Source organism: Sarcophilus harrisii, chromosome 1 (genome assembly GCF_902635505.1).
Source record: "Sarcophilus harrisii chromosome 1, mSarHar1.11, whole genome shotgun sequence".
Taxonomy (NCBI): Eukaryota; Metazoa; Chordata; class Mammalia; order Dasyuromorphia; family Dasyuridae; genus Sarcophilus; species Sarcophilus harrisii.
In genome coordinates, this window is record NC_045426.1 from 227,822,667 (window position 1) to 227,839,914 (window position 17,248).

The 17,248-nt window shown below is 34.8% G+C and overlaps 1 protein-coding gene across 5 annotated transcripts in view; it reads right to left on the reverse strand.

Moving 5' to 3' along the window:
• The window catches only part of AOPEP (aminopeptidase O (putative)), a 490,524-nt gene that overhangs the window by 140,588 nt on the left and 332,688 nt on the right, over nucleotides 1-17,248 (reverse strand). For all 5 annotated transcript variants that reach the window (XR_004229430.1, XR_004229431.1, XM_031937724.1 and 2 more), the window contains exon 11: nucleotides 16,834-16,894. Coding sequence is in view for 3 of the 5 variants with exons in the window: in XM_031937724.1 (XP_031793584.1) it covers nucleotides 16,834-16,894 (61 nt within the window). In the remaining 2 variants the exon portion in view is untranslated. The remainder of the gene's footprint in view (nucleotides 1-16,833; nucleotides 16,895-17,248) is intronic.

Genomic DNA, 17,248 nt, shown 5'->3' on the forward strand with positions numbered 1-17,248 from the left:
AATCCTGACCTATACCAGAAGGCTGAGAGTAGAATGATGTCATATATAGAAGAAGAAGACCACTGAACACTTAGAACTACATAGCAGACATGAAGCTCTTCCTGCAGGACGAAAAAGCTATACCCAAAGGAGAGGGAGAACAGCTATTTGCCCTGCTAGGAATAATGATGTGCCTCATTAGAATGAAAGTTCCTTGGGATTGTTTCATTATTTGTATTTTTATCTCTAACATATCATAGAGCCTAGCACATAGTAGCCACTTAATAAATGTTTAATGATTGATGATGTGGATCAGGAGAAAGACTATTTCAGAAAGGGTCAGAGGAAAACAAAGATAACTGGTGATGGCTCACAACACCCTATTGAATATTACTGATGCAGCTATTTGTCGATGTGGCATTAACAAAAGAGACATCCTATATCTTCTTCCTGGAGCATAAATCTGTGATATAGCAGAGATCTTCCTAAGACTGTCAAAACTAATTATATTATCTGTTTCTAGTGATTCATACAGGTCAAAAAGGATACTCCCAGAAAAAATACAGATGTTGTTAAAGTCTTGGGCAAGAAACAATATTTTAGGGAAATAGATGGTATCTTCACCATTATTTCTGATTGAAGAATGCAAAGACTTCAGAAGAGATAGGCAGTTTTCAGAAGTGAAGAGCTACTCAATAAAATGGCATAGTAGAAGATTTGGATTTCTGGATCATGACTTAAAATATTGAAATGATTAGCTCTTGGCCAGGCACAGAATATATCTAACAAGGTCTGGTAAAAATAAATTTTCCTGAGTCTGATAAATCTAATTAGAAGGGCTTTAAAGAGAAAAGGAAGAAAAAAAATGAAGTGAAAAGGAAGGGGAAAGGACAAAATTGCCTACATACATCAACAAATCTCATTATCTTAGAGAAAGGATCCTTAATTTTTTTGTGTGTATTGTGGACCCAATAGGCAGCCTGCTGAAGATTAGATTTTTTCTCAGAATAACATTTTTAAATAAATAAGATAAAATGCACAAGACATGGTAACCAACTATAGTGAGATATGCTTATCTAATATATGTATATTTGTATGAGTATGTGTATATGTATTTATATGTGTGTACATATATTTATATATGTGTATCTTTTTATTTAATAAATAACATTATTATATCATTTTTAATATTTAAAACCAACTTTATCATCCCATATTAAGAACCCTTTGTTAGAGAATAATGATCCCCAAAAGAAGGACAATAGTAACAGATGCACCCAACAAATTACAGGAGACAAAATCCAGAAAAGTAACCATTAAAAAAACCCCAACATCCTCAGATGTCTATACCCAAATACACAAAATCTAAACAGTAAGCAAGGAGGTGAATCTGACGTCATAAGCATTACTGAGATTTATTGTAATAGGACTTATAACTAAAATTCTCTTCTAGAAGATTTACACTTTATACAAAAGGAACAGAATAGGTACACACTCACAGTTTCTTAGTCTTTAAGGTTGGATGTTGCCTTCCTCTTGAGCATGCAGATGTTACTCCTTGTCAGATATATGTTATAATAAATGGGTGATCTCATACGTCCTTTTAAATCTTGTAATTCTGTGACTAGAGGTGTCAACAAGCATGATACTTTAGACTAATGGTTTTCACTGAGACTAGAAATTATGGGAGAGATAATTTCCAATTTTTTTTAAACAGTATTTTATTTTTTCTTCAATTGCATGTAAATATAGTTTTCAACATTCATTTTTATAAAATTTTGAGTTTCAATTTTTTCCCTCCCTCTCCAAGACAGCAATTTGATGTAGGTTATACATATGTAACATGTAAACATTTTTCCACATTAGTCATGTTGTGAGGGAAGAAACAAAACAAAAGGGAAAAGCCACACATACACACACACCCAAAAACCCCCGAACAATAACAAAAACTGAAAAATGAATGTTGATCTACATCTAGACTCCATAGTTCTTACTCTGGATGTGGATAGCATTTTTCACCATGAGTCTTTTTGAGTTGTCTTAGATTACTGTATTGCTGAAAAGAGCTAAGTCAATCATAGTTGATCATTGTACAATGTTGCTGACACTGTGTACTATGTTCTCCTGGTTCTGCTCACTTCATTGAACATCAGTTCATGTAAATCTTTCCAGGTGTTTCTGAAATCTACCTGCTCATTATTCCATATAACACAATAGTATTCCATTACATTCATGTACTACTGCATGCTCAGCCATTCTCCAGTTGATAGGCATCCTTGACTTCCAATTCTTTGCCATCATAAAAAAGTTGCTATAAATATTTTTGCACATGTAAAGTTTTTTCCCCTTTTTTGTATCTTTGAGATACAGTCCTTGTAGTGGTATTGCTGGGTAAAAGGGGATGCACAGTTTGATTGCCCTTTGGGGCTAGTTTCAAACTTTTCTCCAGAGTAGTTGGATTAGGTCACATTAGGGGAAGATAATTTTTAAGGCTTCTTCTAACTCTTTAATTCTTTGGTCCTATGATTTGGAGGTAGTGAGTTTCAAAGTTTTTTTAATGATTGCCTTCTTTCATCCAGAATACCAGATTACTCTATTTTATGATTTGAATTAGACTTCCAAATGAGGTTTTACTTCTATAAGGAAAAATTGGTTTCCATAGGCCATGTCAGAACATGGTACCACCCAACTTGAAATTCTTCCACAAACTAAGCTGGACAAATTGCCACAATGCTAAAATGACAGGCATTCTTCAGGAGTAGGTAATTGTATGTTCCTTTTGTTTGAGTATATGTTGACAAATAGTTAATCTTGATTACATCCAGATTTATCTGGGCCTAAAAAGTAGTCAAATGATCCTATTTAGTGTTTCTAATAATTTCTTATCTTTTTTCTTTTTTTCCCCTGAGTTATATTTTATTTTTATTCTCAACTTAATACTAAATAAAATGAGAATCTGTATATATGTGATGGGACAGAAAAAGAGGATTGTATGAGATTGTTAATTTCTATTATACACACACACACACACACACACACACACACACACACACATATGTGTATAAAACTTGCTTACAGTTTTGCTTGGCTAGCCTTATTTATTACAATGAATGTGTGTGTGTGTGTGTGTGTGAATATGCATGCATGTATGTGCACATGCATACATGATGAATGTAGCAAGTGACAAGCATTTTGCCCCACAGGGAGTAAGTAATGGATTTGAGGATTACCAACAGTGTTGCCGAAGACAAAGAAAAAAGCAAAGAACATCATTATAAGAGAACAGAAGAAAACAGAGAAGCCAGGTAGCTTTGAAAGTGGATATACCCTAGATATATATATACTTACTTTTTAAAAGCAAATTGTATTATAATAGAAATTAGTGGTTTTATATAAAATCTTCTTTTTCAGTTCTATTTTGCTTTTAGAACATTCATTTTTTTCCTTCTTTTTTGTGTTCATTAAATTCAGAATTTTAAAAATTATTTTATTCTGACCTGAGAGACCAAGTAAAATAGTTATTTTGATTCTAGAATACAACAATAGGAATGTACATGTATGGGACTGCCTGCCATCTAGGGGAGGGGGTGGAGGGAAGGAGGGGAAACAGAAGTTTTTGCAAGGGTCAATGTTGAAAAATTACCCATGCATATGTTTTGTATATAAAATGCTATAATAATAAAAAAATTTTTTTAAAAAGTAAATATGTGGTGGCACTCTAAAGAGGAAGAAATAATCCATTTTAAGAGTATGGTGTAGAGGAAGGATCATTGATGGCATATGTGTCAAGACACCTAAATTAGAATCTTCATTCTAACATTTACTAATCATTGACTGTTTTCACCTCTCTCAGTGTCATTTTCCATACCCATAAAATAAAGATGTTGCATTGTAAAAAAAAAAAAAAAAAAAAAAAAAAAAAGTAATGTACATATAACTACAAATCTCAATTATGTCTAGTTTCCTTTTCTTTTAAAATATATAAGAACATGTAACTTTCAAAGTTGGACTGCTATTTGATTCTTTTTAGTCCTTTCTGTTTTCTTCTATGCATTAGGGGAAAAAATGCTACAATGGATCCTCTTTTATTTTTTTTTTTTCTCCCTCCCCTTTTTCTTTGGGTTACTCTATTCTTTGCCAGCTTTCCCTTTCTACCCAAACCATAAATTGAAAACAAAAAAACAAAACATCTTAATGAAAAATTGTATAGTCAAAGAAGGTGAATTCCCCCATTGACCATTGGCCAAAAATTTATGTCTTATTTTGAATCTCGAGTTCATCATTTTTCTTTTAGGAAGTGGTAACCATGCTTCATGACTAGTCCTCTGGCATCACGGTCAATGATTTTATAAATGAGTCTTTGAGTCTTTTAGTTGTTTTTATTTACAATATTGTTGTTGTTATATATATTATACTTCAGGTTCTACTTATTTCTTCATCAATTCATACAAGTCTTCTGAAGTTTCTCTGAAATAGTACCTTTCATAATGTTTTACAGTGCAATAATATTCTTTTATATTCATATATTATCATTTATTTCGAAAATGTTTAATTGATGGACATCTTCTTAGATTCCAATTCTTTGCCACCACAAAAAAAAAAAAGCTTTTATAGTTACTGTTGTATATATTATCCTCTTCCTCTACCTTTCATCTCTTTGAGGATATAGGTCTATTAGCAGTATCCCTATGTCAAAAAGTATACAGTTTCAAAATCTTTTTAGAATTGTTGGGCCAATTCATATCTCCAGCAACAATACTGCTTTCATTCTAAATACAGTTATCTATTCCACATCTCAACTTTTCCCATCACACTTTTGATACATTGCAGGTTAACATAAGAAATTAAATGGGGATTTTGTGAAGTCACAGACAACACATGAAAGCTAGCAGACAACACAGAAAAAGTTCAGAAATCTCAGAAAACTTATATAAAATGTATATATAGTATTGTATGATATCAACATATTTTATCTTTTAATACTATAATTCTTCAAATAAAGGGAAGATGGATAAATTTTGCATGAATGTTCTAGGAAGAAAATGAAGAAGGGGCAATGCCCCCTACACACCAACAAAAAATAAAGGATAACTACATTTATTTTGGTAATTCTTTATAACTTGTATACAATTGGCTTTATGTTAATTTGTGTTTATTTAAATGTTAATTTATTAAGTATACCCTTGGGTGGAATATGTGGGCTATTTCTTTTCCAACATAGCCTACCAAATGATAGGCAGTTACTAGATAATGCTAAGGATTGGAACTGGGATTTCTTGATACATAGAACTCTTGGATGAGGAAATTCTATCTACCAGATTTATGTCCTTACCTTGGTAACTGGGCTCAGAGCCAGGAAGACCTTGGCCTAAGTCTCATATATAGGCTGAATGACCTTGAACAAATCACTTCTCAGTTTAAAAAAAAGTCAACTCTAAAATGACTTTTGTAAAAATGTGGCCCACTTAACTATCCTCTGAAGTCACAAATAACTATTCTAATACATTTTCTTTAAGACAGCATCTCAAATATTTAAGTACAGATGTTATGTAACCCTTTTAAGTCTTCTTGGTGTAAATGTCATTTTCTCTACTAGACTATAAACACCCAATGATGTGGTGCAGCCATTGTCAGGAATGAAGTTCATCCTATTTCCATTGTCAGAAATAATATGAATCCTAACCATAGTTAATCTTATCCCACACAAAAAGAGGCCTAATTAGTGGGACCATCTTGTCAGCCTGATTAGGACATTCTATCTCACCAAAATAAGGGATCCTTTTTCTCTGAGCAGACATTAGACAGATTTTCACCCTACAAATATCCTTTGAGACCAAAGCAACCTCATTATCCTGTATTAGCATACCCTATTTCCTCCTGTCCTAGCATGCAGTTGCTAATGTAGACATTGCACATGTGACTTTGCTTTTGATTAGGACCTTTCCTAAATCTCTATTCCTGGCCTTTACTTCCCCTCTCCTTCTTCCCTCTGACCTTTAAATTGCCCCTTCATTCATAGGCAGCACAGTTAATCATTCTGATTAACCCATGAGCCCTTTCATGAAATAAAAAGTCATTGTGAGTATAATGCCTTTATGTGAGTTTTTCACATTCCAAACCGCTCTCCCAGAACTTGGTACTTCATTATCCTATAGAGAGGGACTTCTTCAGGTGGGACAGACTGGAGATTGAGAAGCCACGAGTCGGAGCTGGCTGGAGGCTGAAGAAAGCAGAGGCAGAAGCCACAGGCAGAGAGAGAGGCATCAACTAACCGGGCAAATTTGTAAGGAGAAATAAACGTTTGCATTTTACCAGCTGGCTGCGATTTTGGATTAATTATTGATTGCAACTGAGACTAAGGCTGCATTCCCAAGGAAAACCCCAACATTTGGTGCCCAAACAGGGACTGAAAACTCCAACATTTTGGCACCAGATTACCAGTTTAGTAATCTTAATTATTCAAGTTTTCTCTTCCCTTGCTTCTTCTCTCTTGGTAACAATTTCATAAATATGCAAGTTTCTGTTTAGATGGTGCACTCTTTGTGCTGTCTTAGGGTTCCATATGCATGTTCATTTTACATGTAACAAACCAAGTTTTTCATGTAAATTTTGCTAAATTGTGATGGCTTATTGACAATCCATTAAATGGCAAAAACCACAACCATCAACCTCATAGAGTTTTATGAGGATCAAATGAGATATATCTAATAAATGCTTGTTCCCTTCCCCTTCAGTCAGTATTTATTATGCATCTGCTATGTGCCTCGCATTTTGCTAGAGGCTGAGAATATAGATACAAAGGATGAAATAATCCCTATTTACAAGAAACTAATAGTCTTTTTTTTTTTCCTTTTTTTGGTGAGAAAGTTGGGATTAAGTGATATGTCTAGGGTCATACAGCTAGTAAGTGTTGTTTCTGATGCCAGATTTGAATTCACGTCCTGACTTCAGGATTGGTTTTCTACCAACTGAACATCTAGTTGACCCCAAGAAACCTACATTCTAATGGGGAAAGACAACAAGTAGGTATTTAAGTATATTAAGAATAAATATAAATATAAAGTAGCTAAATATAAGGAAACTTGGAAGGAAGGGCACTAGTGTTAGAAGATCAGGAAAAAAATTGAGTAGAATGTCGAGTTAAAGTTGCATCTTGAAGGAAAAAAAGATTCTATAAAGTAGAGTTGAGGAAAGCATACATTTCAGTTAGTGCAAAGACAGAAAGGTGATGAAGTGTAAATTAGGAGCAAAAAGAAGGTCACTTTGGCTGGACTGCAGTGTTCAGGAGTGGGGAAGGTAATATTGTGGCTAGAAAGATAGACTGGGATTTGGCTGTGAAAAGTTTTAAAAATTAAACAAGTGAGTTTATATTTTATCCTAGAGAAAGGCCCTGGAATTGATTGAATAGAGGAATAACATGGACAGATCTATACTTAAGGAAAATCTTTGGCAGTGGTATGCAGGGTGAATATTATTATGAGAACAAAATTTTTACTAAAAATAAATGATGTGCTTATTTTTATCTAGAATGGTTTGTACTGTTTGGCCTAGGTGATTTTAAATAGCTGCAATGAATAAAAATCATTTTTAAAAATCTGATTATTAGAAGTAACAAGTGGAATAAATATATAATATCAGTTCCCAAAAAAATAAAGACTACTTTGCTTTTTAGAGTCTAGGTGTTTCAGTATGATAATTAAATATTGTCAAAGGCTTTGTGAGTAGAAGAAAGAAAACTTCATGTATCCTATGATAAATACTGATAAATAAATTTTGAGAACTTGCTAAGATGTGAAGCATGATCCAAGATTCTTTACATGATAACAGGAACACTATGCCTTTGACCTGAAGAAAGTCAGTTGGTTTATTTAAGAAGTAATTTCACAGCATTCTTTACACCCTTCCATCAGAATGCCTAGTCTCATCAGTCAGTCATTTTAAGATTAGTTCAAAATTCATGGTCTGACAACCCAGTGGAGTAGGAAGGGGTTTGATGAAAAGTGATGTTTTAACAAGAAAAAAAAAAGCATCATATTCCCTCGGCTTGGGGATTCAAAGGATATAAGAATAATTGAACTAGTCAACTCTTGGTTATCCAAGAATGATTATTCTGTATGTCCATTATCCATCTTGACCTTCCTCTTTATTTTTTCTGCCTAGTTTTTGGCTATTTAAGAATTTATTTACCTATGCTTATTAGTAAGTTTCTCATCAAGATGAAATTCACGTCATTCAGCTTGGTTCTATTAGTAGCTCAGGAATGAGAGACATTATTTTCTACTATATGAATAACCCATTATTAATTAGGATCCAGACTTTTATTTCTTCATTTAGGGATCAGTCCCTATAGGTCAATCAGCTAGTTTCTGAAAGACACAGCTGATAGAGAAGCTTGTCCTAATCCTTGGAAAACATGCTCCTTGATCTTGGGCAGGATTCCACTTGACTAGAAAAATTTACTTCTCTTTGAAGTATAAATAGAATGTAATCTAGGTGAATTCTTGCCCTTAGGTAATAAGCCTATGTCCTTGCACCTCTCCACTGGAGTTTAGGGTGATCCAATTCATGAAGGAGAAAACTGACTAGGATAGTCTGGTTAAAAATGTATTCTTTTGTCCATATCGCTGAAGGTGATTGAGTCTCATGATCAAGCCATTTTCTTAGCAGGAGAAGCTGAAGACTTAGCCTACTTCCTCATTAATTATTCAACAATCAGGTTTGATTTTCACCCTGTTAGGGACATTCCCATTTCCAAAGAAATTTAAAGCATTTGATATCTTCATAGTTTTGCTTTAGTTCCTGAGAGAAATTACTGATCATCAATTTATTATTAGTTAGTGTAATTAATAAATAATTATCTGGGAACTCTGTCTTTTGGGTTTTTCATTCCTAACAATGGCCTTGTGGAAGATTCAAATTAATAACTGAAGTGAGGCTAATTACTTTGCCTTTTTTATGAACATTCTTATGTAGAAGAGATTAATTTGCATGGCACTACACAGTAGAAGCAAGACTAATTAAGTGAAAGTTACGGGGAACAGATTCAAGTTCATAAGAAAGAACTTCCAAACAACTAAAACTATTAAAAATAAAATGAAATGTTTTGTGAAGCAATGAATACCCCATCACTTAAGAATTCTTCACATGGTACCTGTCAGGAATAATATAGAGGAAGATTATAGTAAGTTGCAACTGAATTTCTAAATTCCCTTCTACTCTCAGATTCTCTGATCTTATGAAAATTAATTTGGAATTTTAATCTTTTGTAGTAACTTATGAATGTCAATGATCCATCAGATCACATTGATCATATACATTTGGTGCTAGAAGGGATCTGAAAGGTCATTTGGTCTGAACCCTTTATTTTAAAGATGAGAACACAAAGGTTCAGAGAGATTGATTGCTTTACTCAAAGCAGTCACACAGTTAATAAGGGAACCTGAGATTTTCTGACTCCAATCTGCTGCTCTAAGCTATACTGGATCTATCTTCCTCATCTCTTAGAATCACATAAAATGGAAGGCTACCTGAAAACTATTTCTGTACCTCAGCAAACAACTCAGTGCTTTGGCAAATATACAAATTAGGAATTCTATAATAATTATAAAGTTAACTACATAGGCATTTATATTTCTTTTGCCCTCCTGGGAACATTGAGGTCCTATGCCCTCCTGATTGATGGAATCACTAGTCATTCCTTCTCTGACTGAAGGCAATGGAAAGAGTATTGGACCAAGAGTCAAGAAGACTCACATTCAGATCTAGCCTATCTCTTTGACTGTGGGCAAGTTATTTAACCATTGTCTGCTTCAGTTTCTTCAACTGTAAAAAATAGGGATAATAATGGGGAGCCTTGAAACTCTACCTTGAAGGACAAATTCTCCTTGACTTTTGCCACTATAAAGACCCTGCCCAAGGACAAACAGCTTCATTCTGTAATCTAGGTGGGGCTAGCTGAGTCAGGAGTTGGAGATACCAATCCCATTGAATTGGAGAAACACCCATTCAATTCTAAGATTTTCTATTCAATTCCAGGTGGGGCTAGCTAGCTCAAGCTGAAACCCAGCTTGTAGATAAAAGGAGACCACTTGGAACTCCACCTACTATCTCCCACTACCTCCCTTTGTCTTGTAGCCAAAGCTTCTATTATAAAAGAGCCAATCTTAAACCCTCTCCTTGCAGAGGACCTAAACTGCCAAGGAATCTCTCTTCCTAGCATAGCAAGCCTCTGCCTACTGGGATGATATTCTCTTCCAGTGTTACCCTTTCTTTATCCTCACCTATTTCCCTAATGAGACTTTATATCTCTCGGTCGGGATTTCTCTGCTAGAAACTTTATACTTCCCTGCTGGGATTTTGTCACTAAGGAATTCAGCCTTTCCATTCATGCATAACAAAGGCTGACTTTTCAATGCCTATAATAAACCTTTTACCAATCTAGGTTTTTGGGTTTGTAAATTCCTTTACAGAGAATCCATGCACTGCCAGAAAGGGGGTTCCCCAAAACTTCCTAACCTTGCATCAAATCCCAAGAGGGTGTAGGGGAGCCAAACCTCTCTATTTGGTTCCCTGAACCCCAAACCTGCCACTAATTTCATCATCTAACTGCCTGACCACCAGGAACCCTAATCTTATTTTGGTTCCCTGACCAACCTAAATCTAGAACTCATCAATAGGACCTACCTCACAGGGTTGTTTTGAGGACCAAATGAAATATTTGTAAAGCATTAAGCATAAACACTATATAAATACTTCCCTTCTCCTTTGATTCCTGCCTCTTAAGCAATAAAATGCAAAAGGATCTGTGAGCTCTTGGATTTCACTGTTTCCTTGAAATCACAATTTATCAATGACTGCCTATTCTATACACCTCTTGTCCATATCCTCCCATAAATTTACTAAAAGGGAGTGCATTTGATATTGTGGGGACCCTCTTAGAGTTTCTGACCACTGCAGTGATGTCAATAGAGTACTATTGATCTATTATCCATCTCTAACTCTTGCCATATGAGTAGGTCATTTTCTCTCAGATATTCCATGATGAAATCCTTTACCACACTCCTGCAAATGATTATTTTTTATATATTGCAGACTACTTATGTCTACCAAGCACTAATCCATTAGCTTTCCTGTAAGACCTATTTTTAATTCCTGAGAAACTGTAGTATTCCACAAGATGTAGTAATGTCATTGGTGGAATATTAATATGAAAATGGTGAGCTTTTGTTTTCTGCAGAAGTTGGAGCCATGAAAAGAGTTTTACAATTTCCTGAGGGCAATTCAACTTGTTGTACTCCTTTTTTTGTTCTGGATCTACTTGTTGCTTTATAGTCTGTCCCACATTTATAGTTCTTTTTAGTGAATGGTATAATGGTAAAGATGTGGACTAATATGAAATATTGTTGTGAAAGTTTGTCTGTTTCCTACTAACATCTTCACAAAGAATAGCCTTGAAGCATGTACAGATGACTCTCAAAAATTTTTTATTTAGATGCATAATAGTTCAGTAGTTGCTGGGGTATTTTCTCAGCTATCTTTTTTAGTACTAGTAAGGTTCAAGACTTTTTTCCATGCCTTTTTTGGAATTGATTCCTTGGACGGTTACTAGCTTGTACCATTATAAGTATCCTTTGCCTAATCCAATTACTTACTCCTCCCTTTGTTCTCTTTTGTACCATTTCTCCCCTTCTGTACATATCAGGACTATAATGTTGGTATCTAAGAGTACAGGCTCTACTGTCCTTAATGGTGAAAGAAACTTGGGATGAAAACCTTTTCATTAACCCAATAATTCTATTACTGGTATTAAATTAGGATATTCCTTATTGTAGTTTAGTATAAGAGCTTCCTCAATACACAGAGTTTAAAAATTAGGAAGAGATTTCATCAGTTAGTTGCTCCTACTCATTTCAATTCCATCACTTGGCCACAAACATTTTTCTGAATGAGTGCTTATGTGGCAACCCAGGTGTTCATCCTAGGGAAGAGAAAAGAAAACCCATATACAAGACCAAAGGAGATTTATTAAAGGATATTCTTCACCATTATCTGAAGATTGGAATGTGACACTGTGGGTCTCCAAATCAGCATCTAGATTGGGGTGATGGTAGTTCCAAAAATGGCTTTCCAGCTTTTCTTTTCTTTTTTTTTAATGGGTTAAGTTTAATTTAAGGTATTCTCAAAGTCTTAGAGCAGTCTTTTACTCCTCCATCTACTTTACCCCTTCTACATCCAAACAGTTACAAAGTTCTATCAATTTTACTTTTACAATAACTCTCAAACTCACCCCTTCCTTTTGTAGATGGTCTGAGTTGCTTTGGTAAGAAGAAAAACACCACCTAAATGTCCTTTCAGGTCTGAATTCAAGATAGCATAATCCTCTGACAAAGAATATAATTCATTATTGGACTTATACTTAAAATATTTTTAGATTTTTAGGATATGAAATTTCTCTGGTTAAGGTTGTTATCTTTTCTCACCTAAACTGCTGAAGCAGCCTTATTACTTACTAGTCTTTCTGGCTCCAGTTTTCTCCCTTTCTAATCTATCTTTCAGATCAATTATCCAGATGTGATGCCCTTATCATATCGTTTCATTATTCTTCATTGCCTTTTCATGATGTACTAAACAAAGTATACATAGTGCTCTTCTAAGAGGTGAAAATACAAATACAAAATGTGATTCCTATCCACAAAGTATTTATACTCTGGGAAGGAGAATGTGTGTGTGTGTGTGTGTGTGTGTGTGCACTCAGATAATATAAGGTAATTTGAGGAGGCAGAGAATATAGAAAACTGGGGTGAGTGGGAAATGGGGGAACATAATGCTAAAAAGATACCATTTGTGCTGAACCTTGAAGGAAAGAAGGAATATTTCCAAGCATGGCGATAAGCTAAGACAAATACATAAGCTTTTCACACTCTATATTCTTTCCAAATCCTTTGTTCCTTTTTTTCATCTTGTCTTGCTCATATCTAGAATGGCTTTCTGTGTTTGTCTCCCTCTCTCCTTGATCTCTATCAAATGAATTTCTTCCTTTCCTAAAATGTTGAATTCAAGTGCTACCTTTTCCATCCTTTCTTAATCCTTCTTCTTCTACTACTATACAAATATGATGTGTTTGTAATTACTTTGCTTAGATTTCTCTTTTGTACTTATGATGTTTTCCTTATGAGTATAGATTCATTCTGTACCCCTAACCCCATTGTAACTGTTTTGGTTATTTCAGCTTTCTTTTCTCTCTCTGTATACCTAGCATGATGCCTTATACCCAGTGGGTGCTTAATAAATGCTGAATTACTTATTTGACTGTATTTGATCCATATCTTAGTTAGGAAAGGCCCCAGTTATATCTTATATATGTGAAAATAAGTATGTAAAAAGAATGGTGAGGATCCCTCTAACTCATGCATATCAAAAAATTAAAATCTCTCTGCAGAAAAGCATCATCAAGAGGTTATATTTTCATGAAGTATTATTTCTAATGTTGATTTTGCAACTGGTTTCAGATTTGTTTATAAATCAAAGTGCTATACATAGGCATTGCCATTCAAAGGTTGGGATTTGTGTTTCTTTGCTTCTTTAGCTATATTAGCTAATTCCAGAATTTTTTTATGGTTTTCATTTAGTGTGGCTGATGAGGATAACCCCAGCCAACCACAGCATATGCCATTTTGGCAGAACACAAAAACATCTATTTGGATGAAAACTTCACTAGTATAATGTGAATGTCCTGTCATGAATGACTTCAATTGCTCAGCCACAAAAATTAAAAGGCAGAACAAAGGGCTTCTCAGCAACTTTAGGAGCTCTGGTAATGTTAGTCCTGGTCTGGCATATTAGTAACTTTATATTATAATGAAGTGAACAAAGAACAAGGTATCCCATTCACTAAGCAGTTCCTATAACCAGGGGGTTCCCTGATCTGCAGCTTCTTTTACTGAAGTGGAAACCTGCTCTTGGAGAGCACGAAAAGTGCTGAAAGTAGGTAAATCATCATCAAAAAATATAAATAACCAGAGGAAATGGGTGGAAAAAATTAAAAGGTGCAGTCTGATCATTCTCCAAGGAAAAGAATAACACTAAATCACCATCCTTTCTGTCTGATCCTGTTGTTTTTACAGAACAGTTAAACACCCAAGGAAATACCAGTTTGGTCTAAAAGATAATTTATAGCTGGGTCAGCCCCACTGCATCTGGATATGTTTTTGTAGTGGGACTCCATTAGTTGATAACATAGTTATTTGTCTACACTAGAAGCTATTAACTAGTGCTCTGAAATGTTGGGAAAAAATATACTGCACAGAGCTAAATTTTCCTCTAAAATTTTTTTTTCTAATTTTTCTTAGTCAAATTGCAGGTTTAGTGATGCCTTTTAAGGGTAAATCACAGTTACCCCCTCACAATGAATCAATCATCCATAAGACATTTAGTAAGTGCTTACTATATGTCAAGCACTGTGCTAAGTGCTGGGGACACAAAGACCACCCTTCGGAGAACAGATTAAATCGAAGGTCAGACTGAGTGCTCTCAGCCTGATGCTGGGTGTCTGGGCTTAACGGAACAAAATTAAGGACTCTTTCTTTTCTCTTCCCTCAGGGTCAACTGTTCCAAAAAGCAACTGAGCTGTTCACAAGACTAAAATATGGAAATTAGCTTTCTTGGCTTCCTGCTATACCCCCTCTCCAATTCTTAAAAATCCCTGGGAGCTTTTTAAAACAGTCAGTTGTGGAACTTAAGTGTTGGAGGTTTTATAGCAAATACTCCCTTTGAGAGTGCAAAAGCTCAACAATTAGGTACTTAGTATAATAAATGTATACATGAATAAATTTAGCCTGGCTTTCACTAAAAAAAAAAAAAAAAAAAAAAAGTACAATATCCTGAAAGAAAGAAAATCTAGGTTCAGGTTCTGGTCCTGCTACTGGCCCTATGACAGTAGCCAAATCAGTGTTCATAAACAGATCTCAGTTTCCATATCTGTGAAATAAACCAAGCATGAACAGATGGGCTATAAGGTCTTTTCCAGCTCTAAATCCTGTGATTGCTGAAGAAGTCCCAAGTTTCTTGGACTAGCTTAGGATCATAAGGTCATAGATTTAGAATTGAAAGGGACATTAAAAGTCATTGAACCCAAACTTTTCATTTTATATTTAATATTCCCACTGAGTTCTCCCCTAATTTGTACTCACAGGTTGGGTACTGAGATTTTAAATTAATCCTGTGGTTATCTATGGCTCAAACACTACAACTCATAAGTTTCCTCTGGTGTATTCCTCATTAAGAATTGGTCAGAGGACACAACTAGACTTTTTTGTTTGTTTTAAAACAAAGATATTTTATTCAGATTGCACAGTGGGAATACTGGTACAAAGCATTCTTCCTATAAACCTGAGGCACACTCTCTCATGACTGTATAACAAATTTGTGAGAAGTGTGGGCTCAAACTTAGAGTACAAAAATAAATAGTAAGGAACATGTATAAGATACCCATATAGAAAAGGCAACTCACAACTCCTAGTATGACCGACCTTGGAAGACCCTTCTCTCTTCCTAGAATCTTCACACTAAGTTTCCAGGGTTTGTTCTTTTCCACAGCTAAATTTCAGTTGCAGGGTTACAATATTTGAAGCTATTTCCTCCTTCTTGGCCAAAATGCATTTCTATAACCTGTGTAACATCTCAGTTAACAATGTGTGATTGCACTTGGGCCTTAAGTACTTAAGGAAGGTTGGAATGAGACAATATTATCTCCATCATACATTGTAGAGAAGTTAAATGACACACCCAAGACCACAAAGGTAGTCAGGGGGCAAAGCTGAAATCCTGAACGAAGTTCTCTCACTCAGATTCTAGCACTTTTCCTACTATAAGCAAACTACCATATTTATTGACCAAAACAAGACTCCAAGCTCATGTATCATAACGAACAGGCCTCTAAGAGCAGAATAGAGGGATTGATGGAAGGGTACCTGAGAGCAGCTCCTTCTGACCCTCAATTTCTTGCTGCACTGACATTCTGAGGCATTCAGGGTCTGCTTTATTAGTGAGTAAAACTGGACCATATGTCAGTAGACTATCAATGAAGAAACAGTGGTTCCTTGGGCTTCTCAATTCAATTTAAATAATTATGCAAGGTACTGTGTTAGCTGCTGGGGATATAAAGATAGTTGTGAAATAGACACTGATCTAAGGAGTTTACTATCTAATCAAGAGTGGAAAAATATATACAAATATTTTTGATAGAAAGAAGAATGTGGAAAATGCAAAGTAGTACAAAACCTTCCCACAAGCTGTAAAATATTTAAAGTATAGGTCATTTTAAATTAAGAACACTGAGTACCAGAGAAAGTTTCATAGAAGAAGTTGACATCTGCATTGGGCCCTGAAAAAGGAAGAGTCTTTAGCTGACAGAGAAGGGGAAGAAACAAGGAAGAAAAAAAAAATCAATTCCAGGCATAAGAATTACATGAACAAAGGCATGAAAATAGAAATTTCTAGTATGTGAAAAAAGGGAGTATTACATGTGACTGGAATTGTCACTTGGGGATATGGTGGCAAAAATGGGTAGAAATAGGAAATACAGGAAGAGGGAAAGGCATTGGTAGCTAGATTATGAGTTCCAGGACAGTGGGCTTCATAAATGATTCACTTGGTATCCCTATGCAAAGAATAACAGTATCATACCACGTTGTGTAACTCACATTGTACCACCTTGCTGAAAGCACATAAAAATTAGTTGTTTAGTGGACAGGCTGAAATTTAATTTACTGCCATGCTTACACTACTAGTACACTAAGTAGAAATCTGTAAATCACTAAACAAATGCTTTTAAGAACATATAACTAGGGGAGTTACCTTTGGTATTCCAGAAGTATCGAGCCAGGTTTGAAAAATATCTTCTACAGACAGGCCAAACCTTTAAAAAAAAAAAATCAAAAAAAGGATTAAAGAGTAATTACATTTTGCTTTCTCATAAAATAGTTCCCTTTCACCTAGTCAAGTATATGCACACCAGAAAATTTCCAAAGAAATTTGTATTCTTGGCAAGAAGAGCAACAATTCCATTGACTAGATGAGGTTTATGATGTACTTGAATTAAAAGCCCATATTCTTTTTAATTAATCTCTATAGATGAGGTAAAAGTTGACATTTCAAGATATATTTGATCCTTTAAATAATTTTCATGCTTAGGAAAGGAAAAGAGAGTAGCAAGTTAATATATAAGTATGTATATATGAATACACACACACACATACACACACAAAATGTT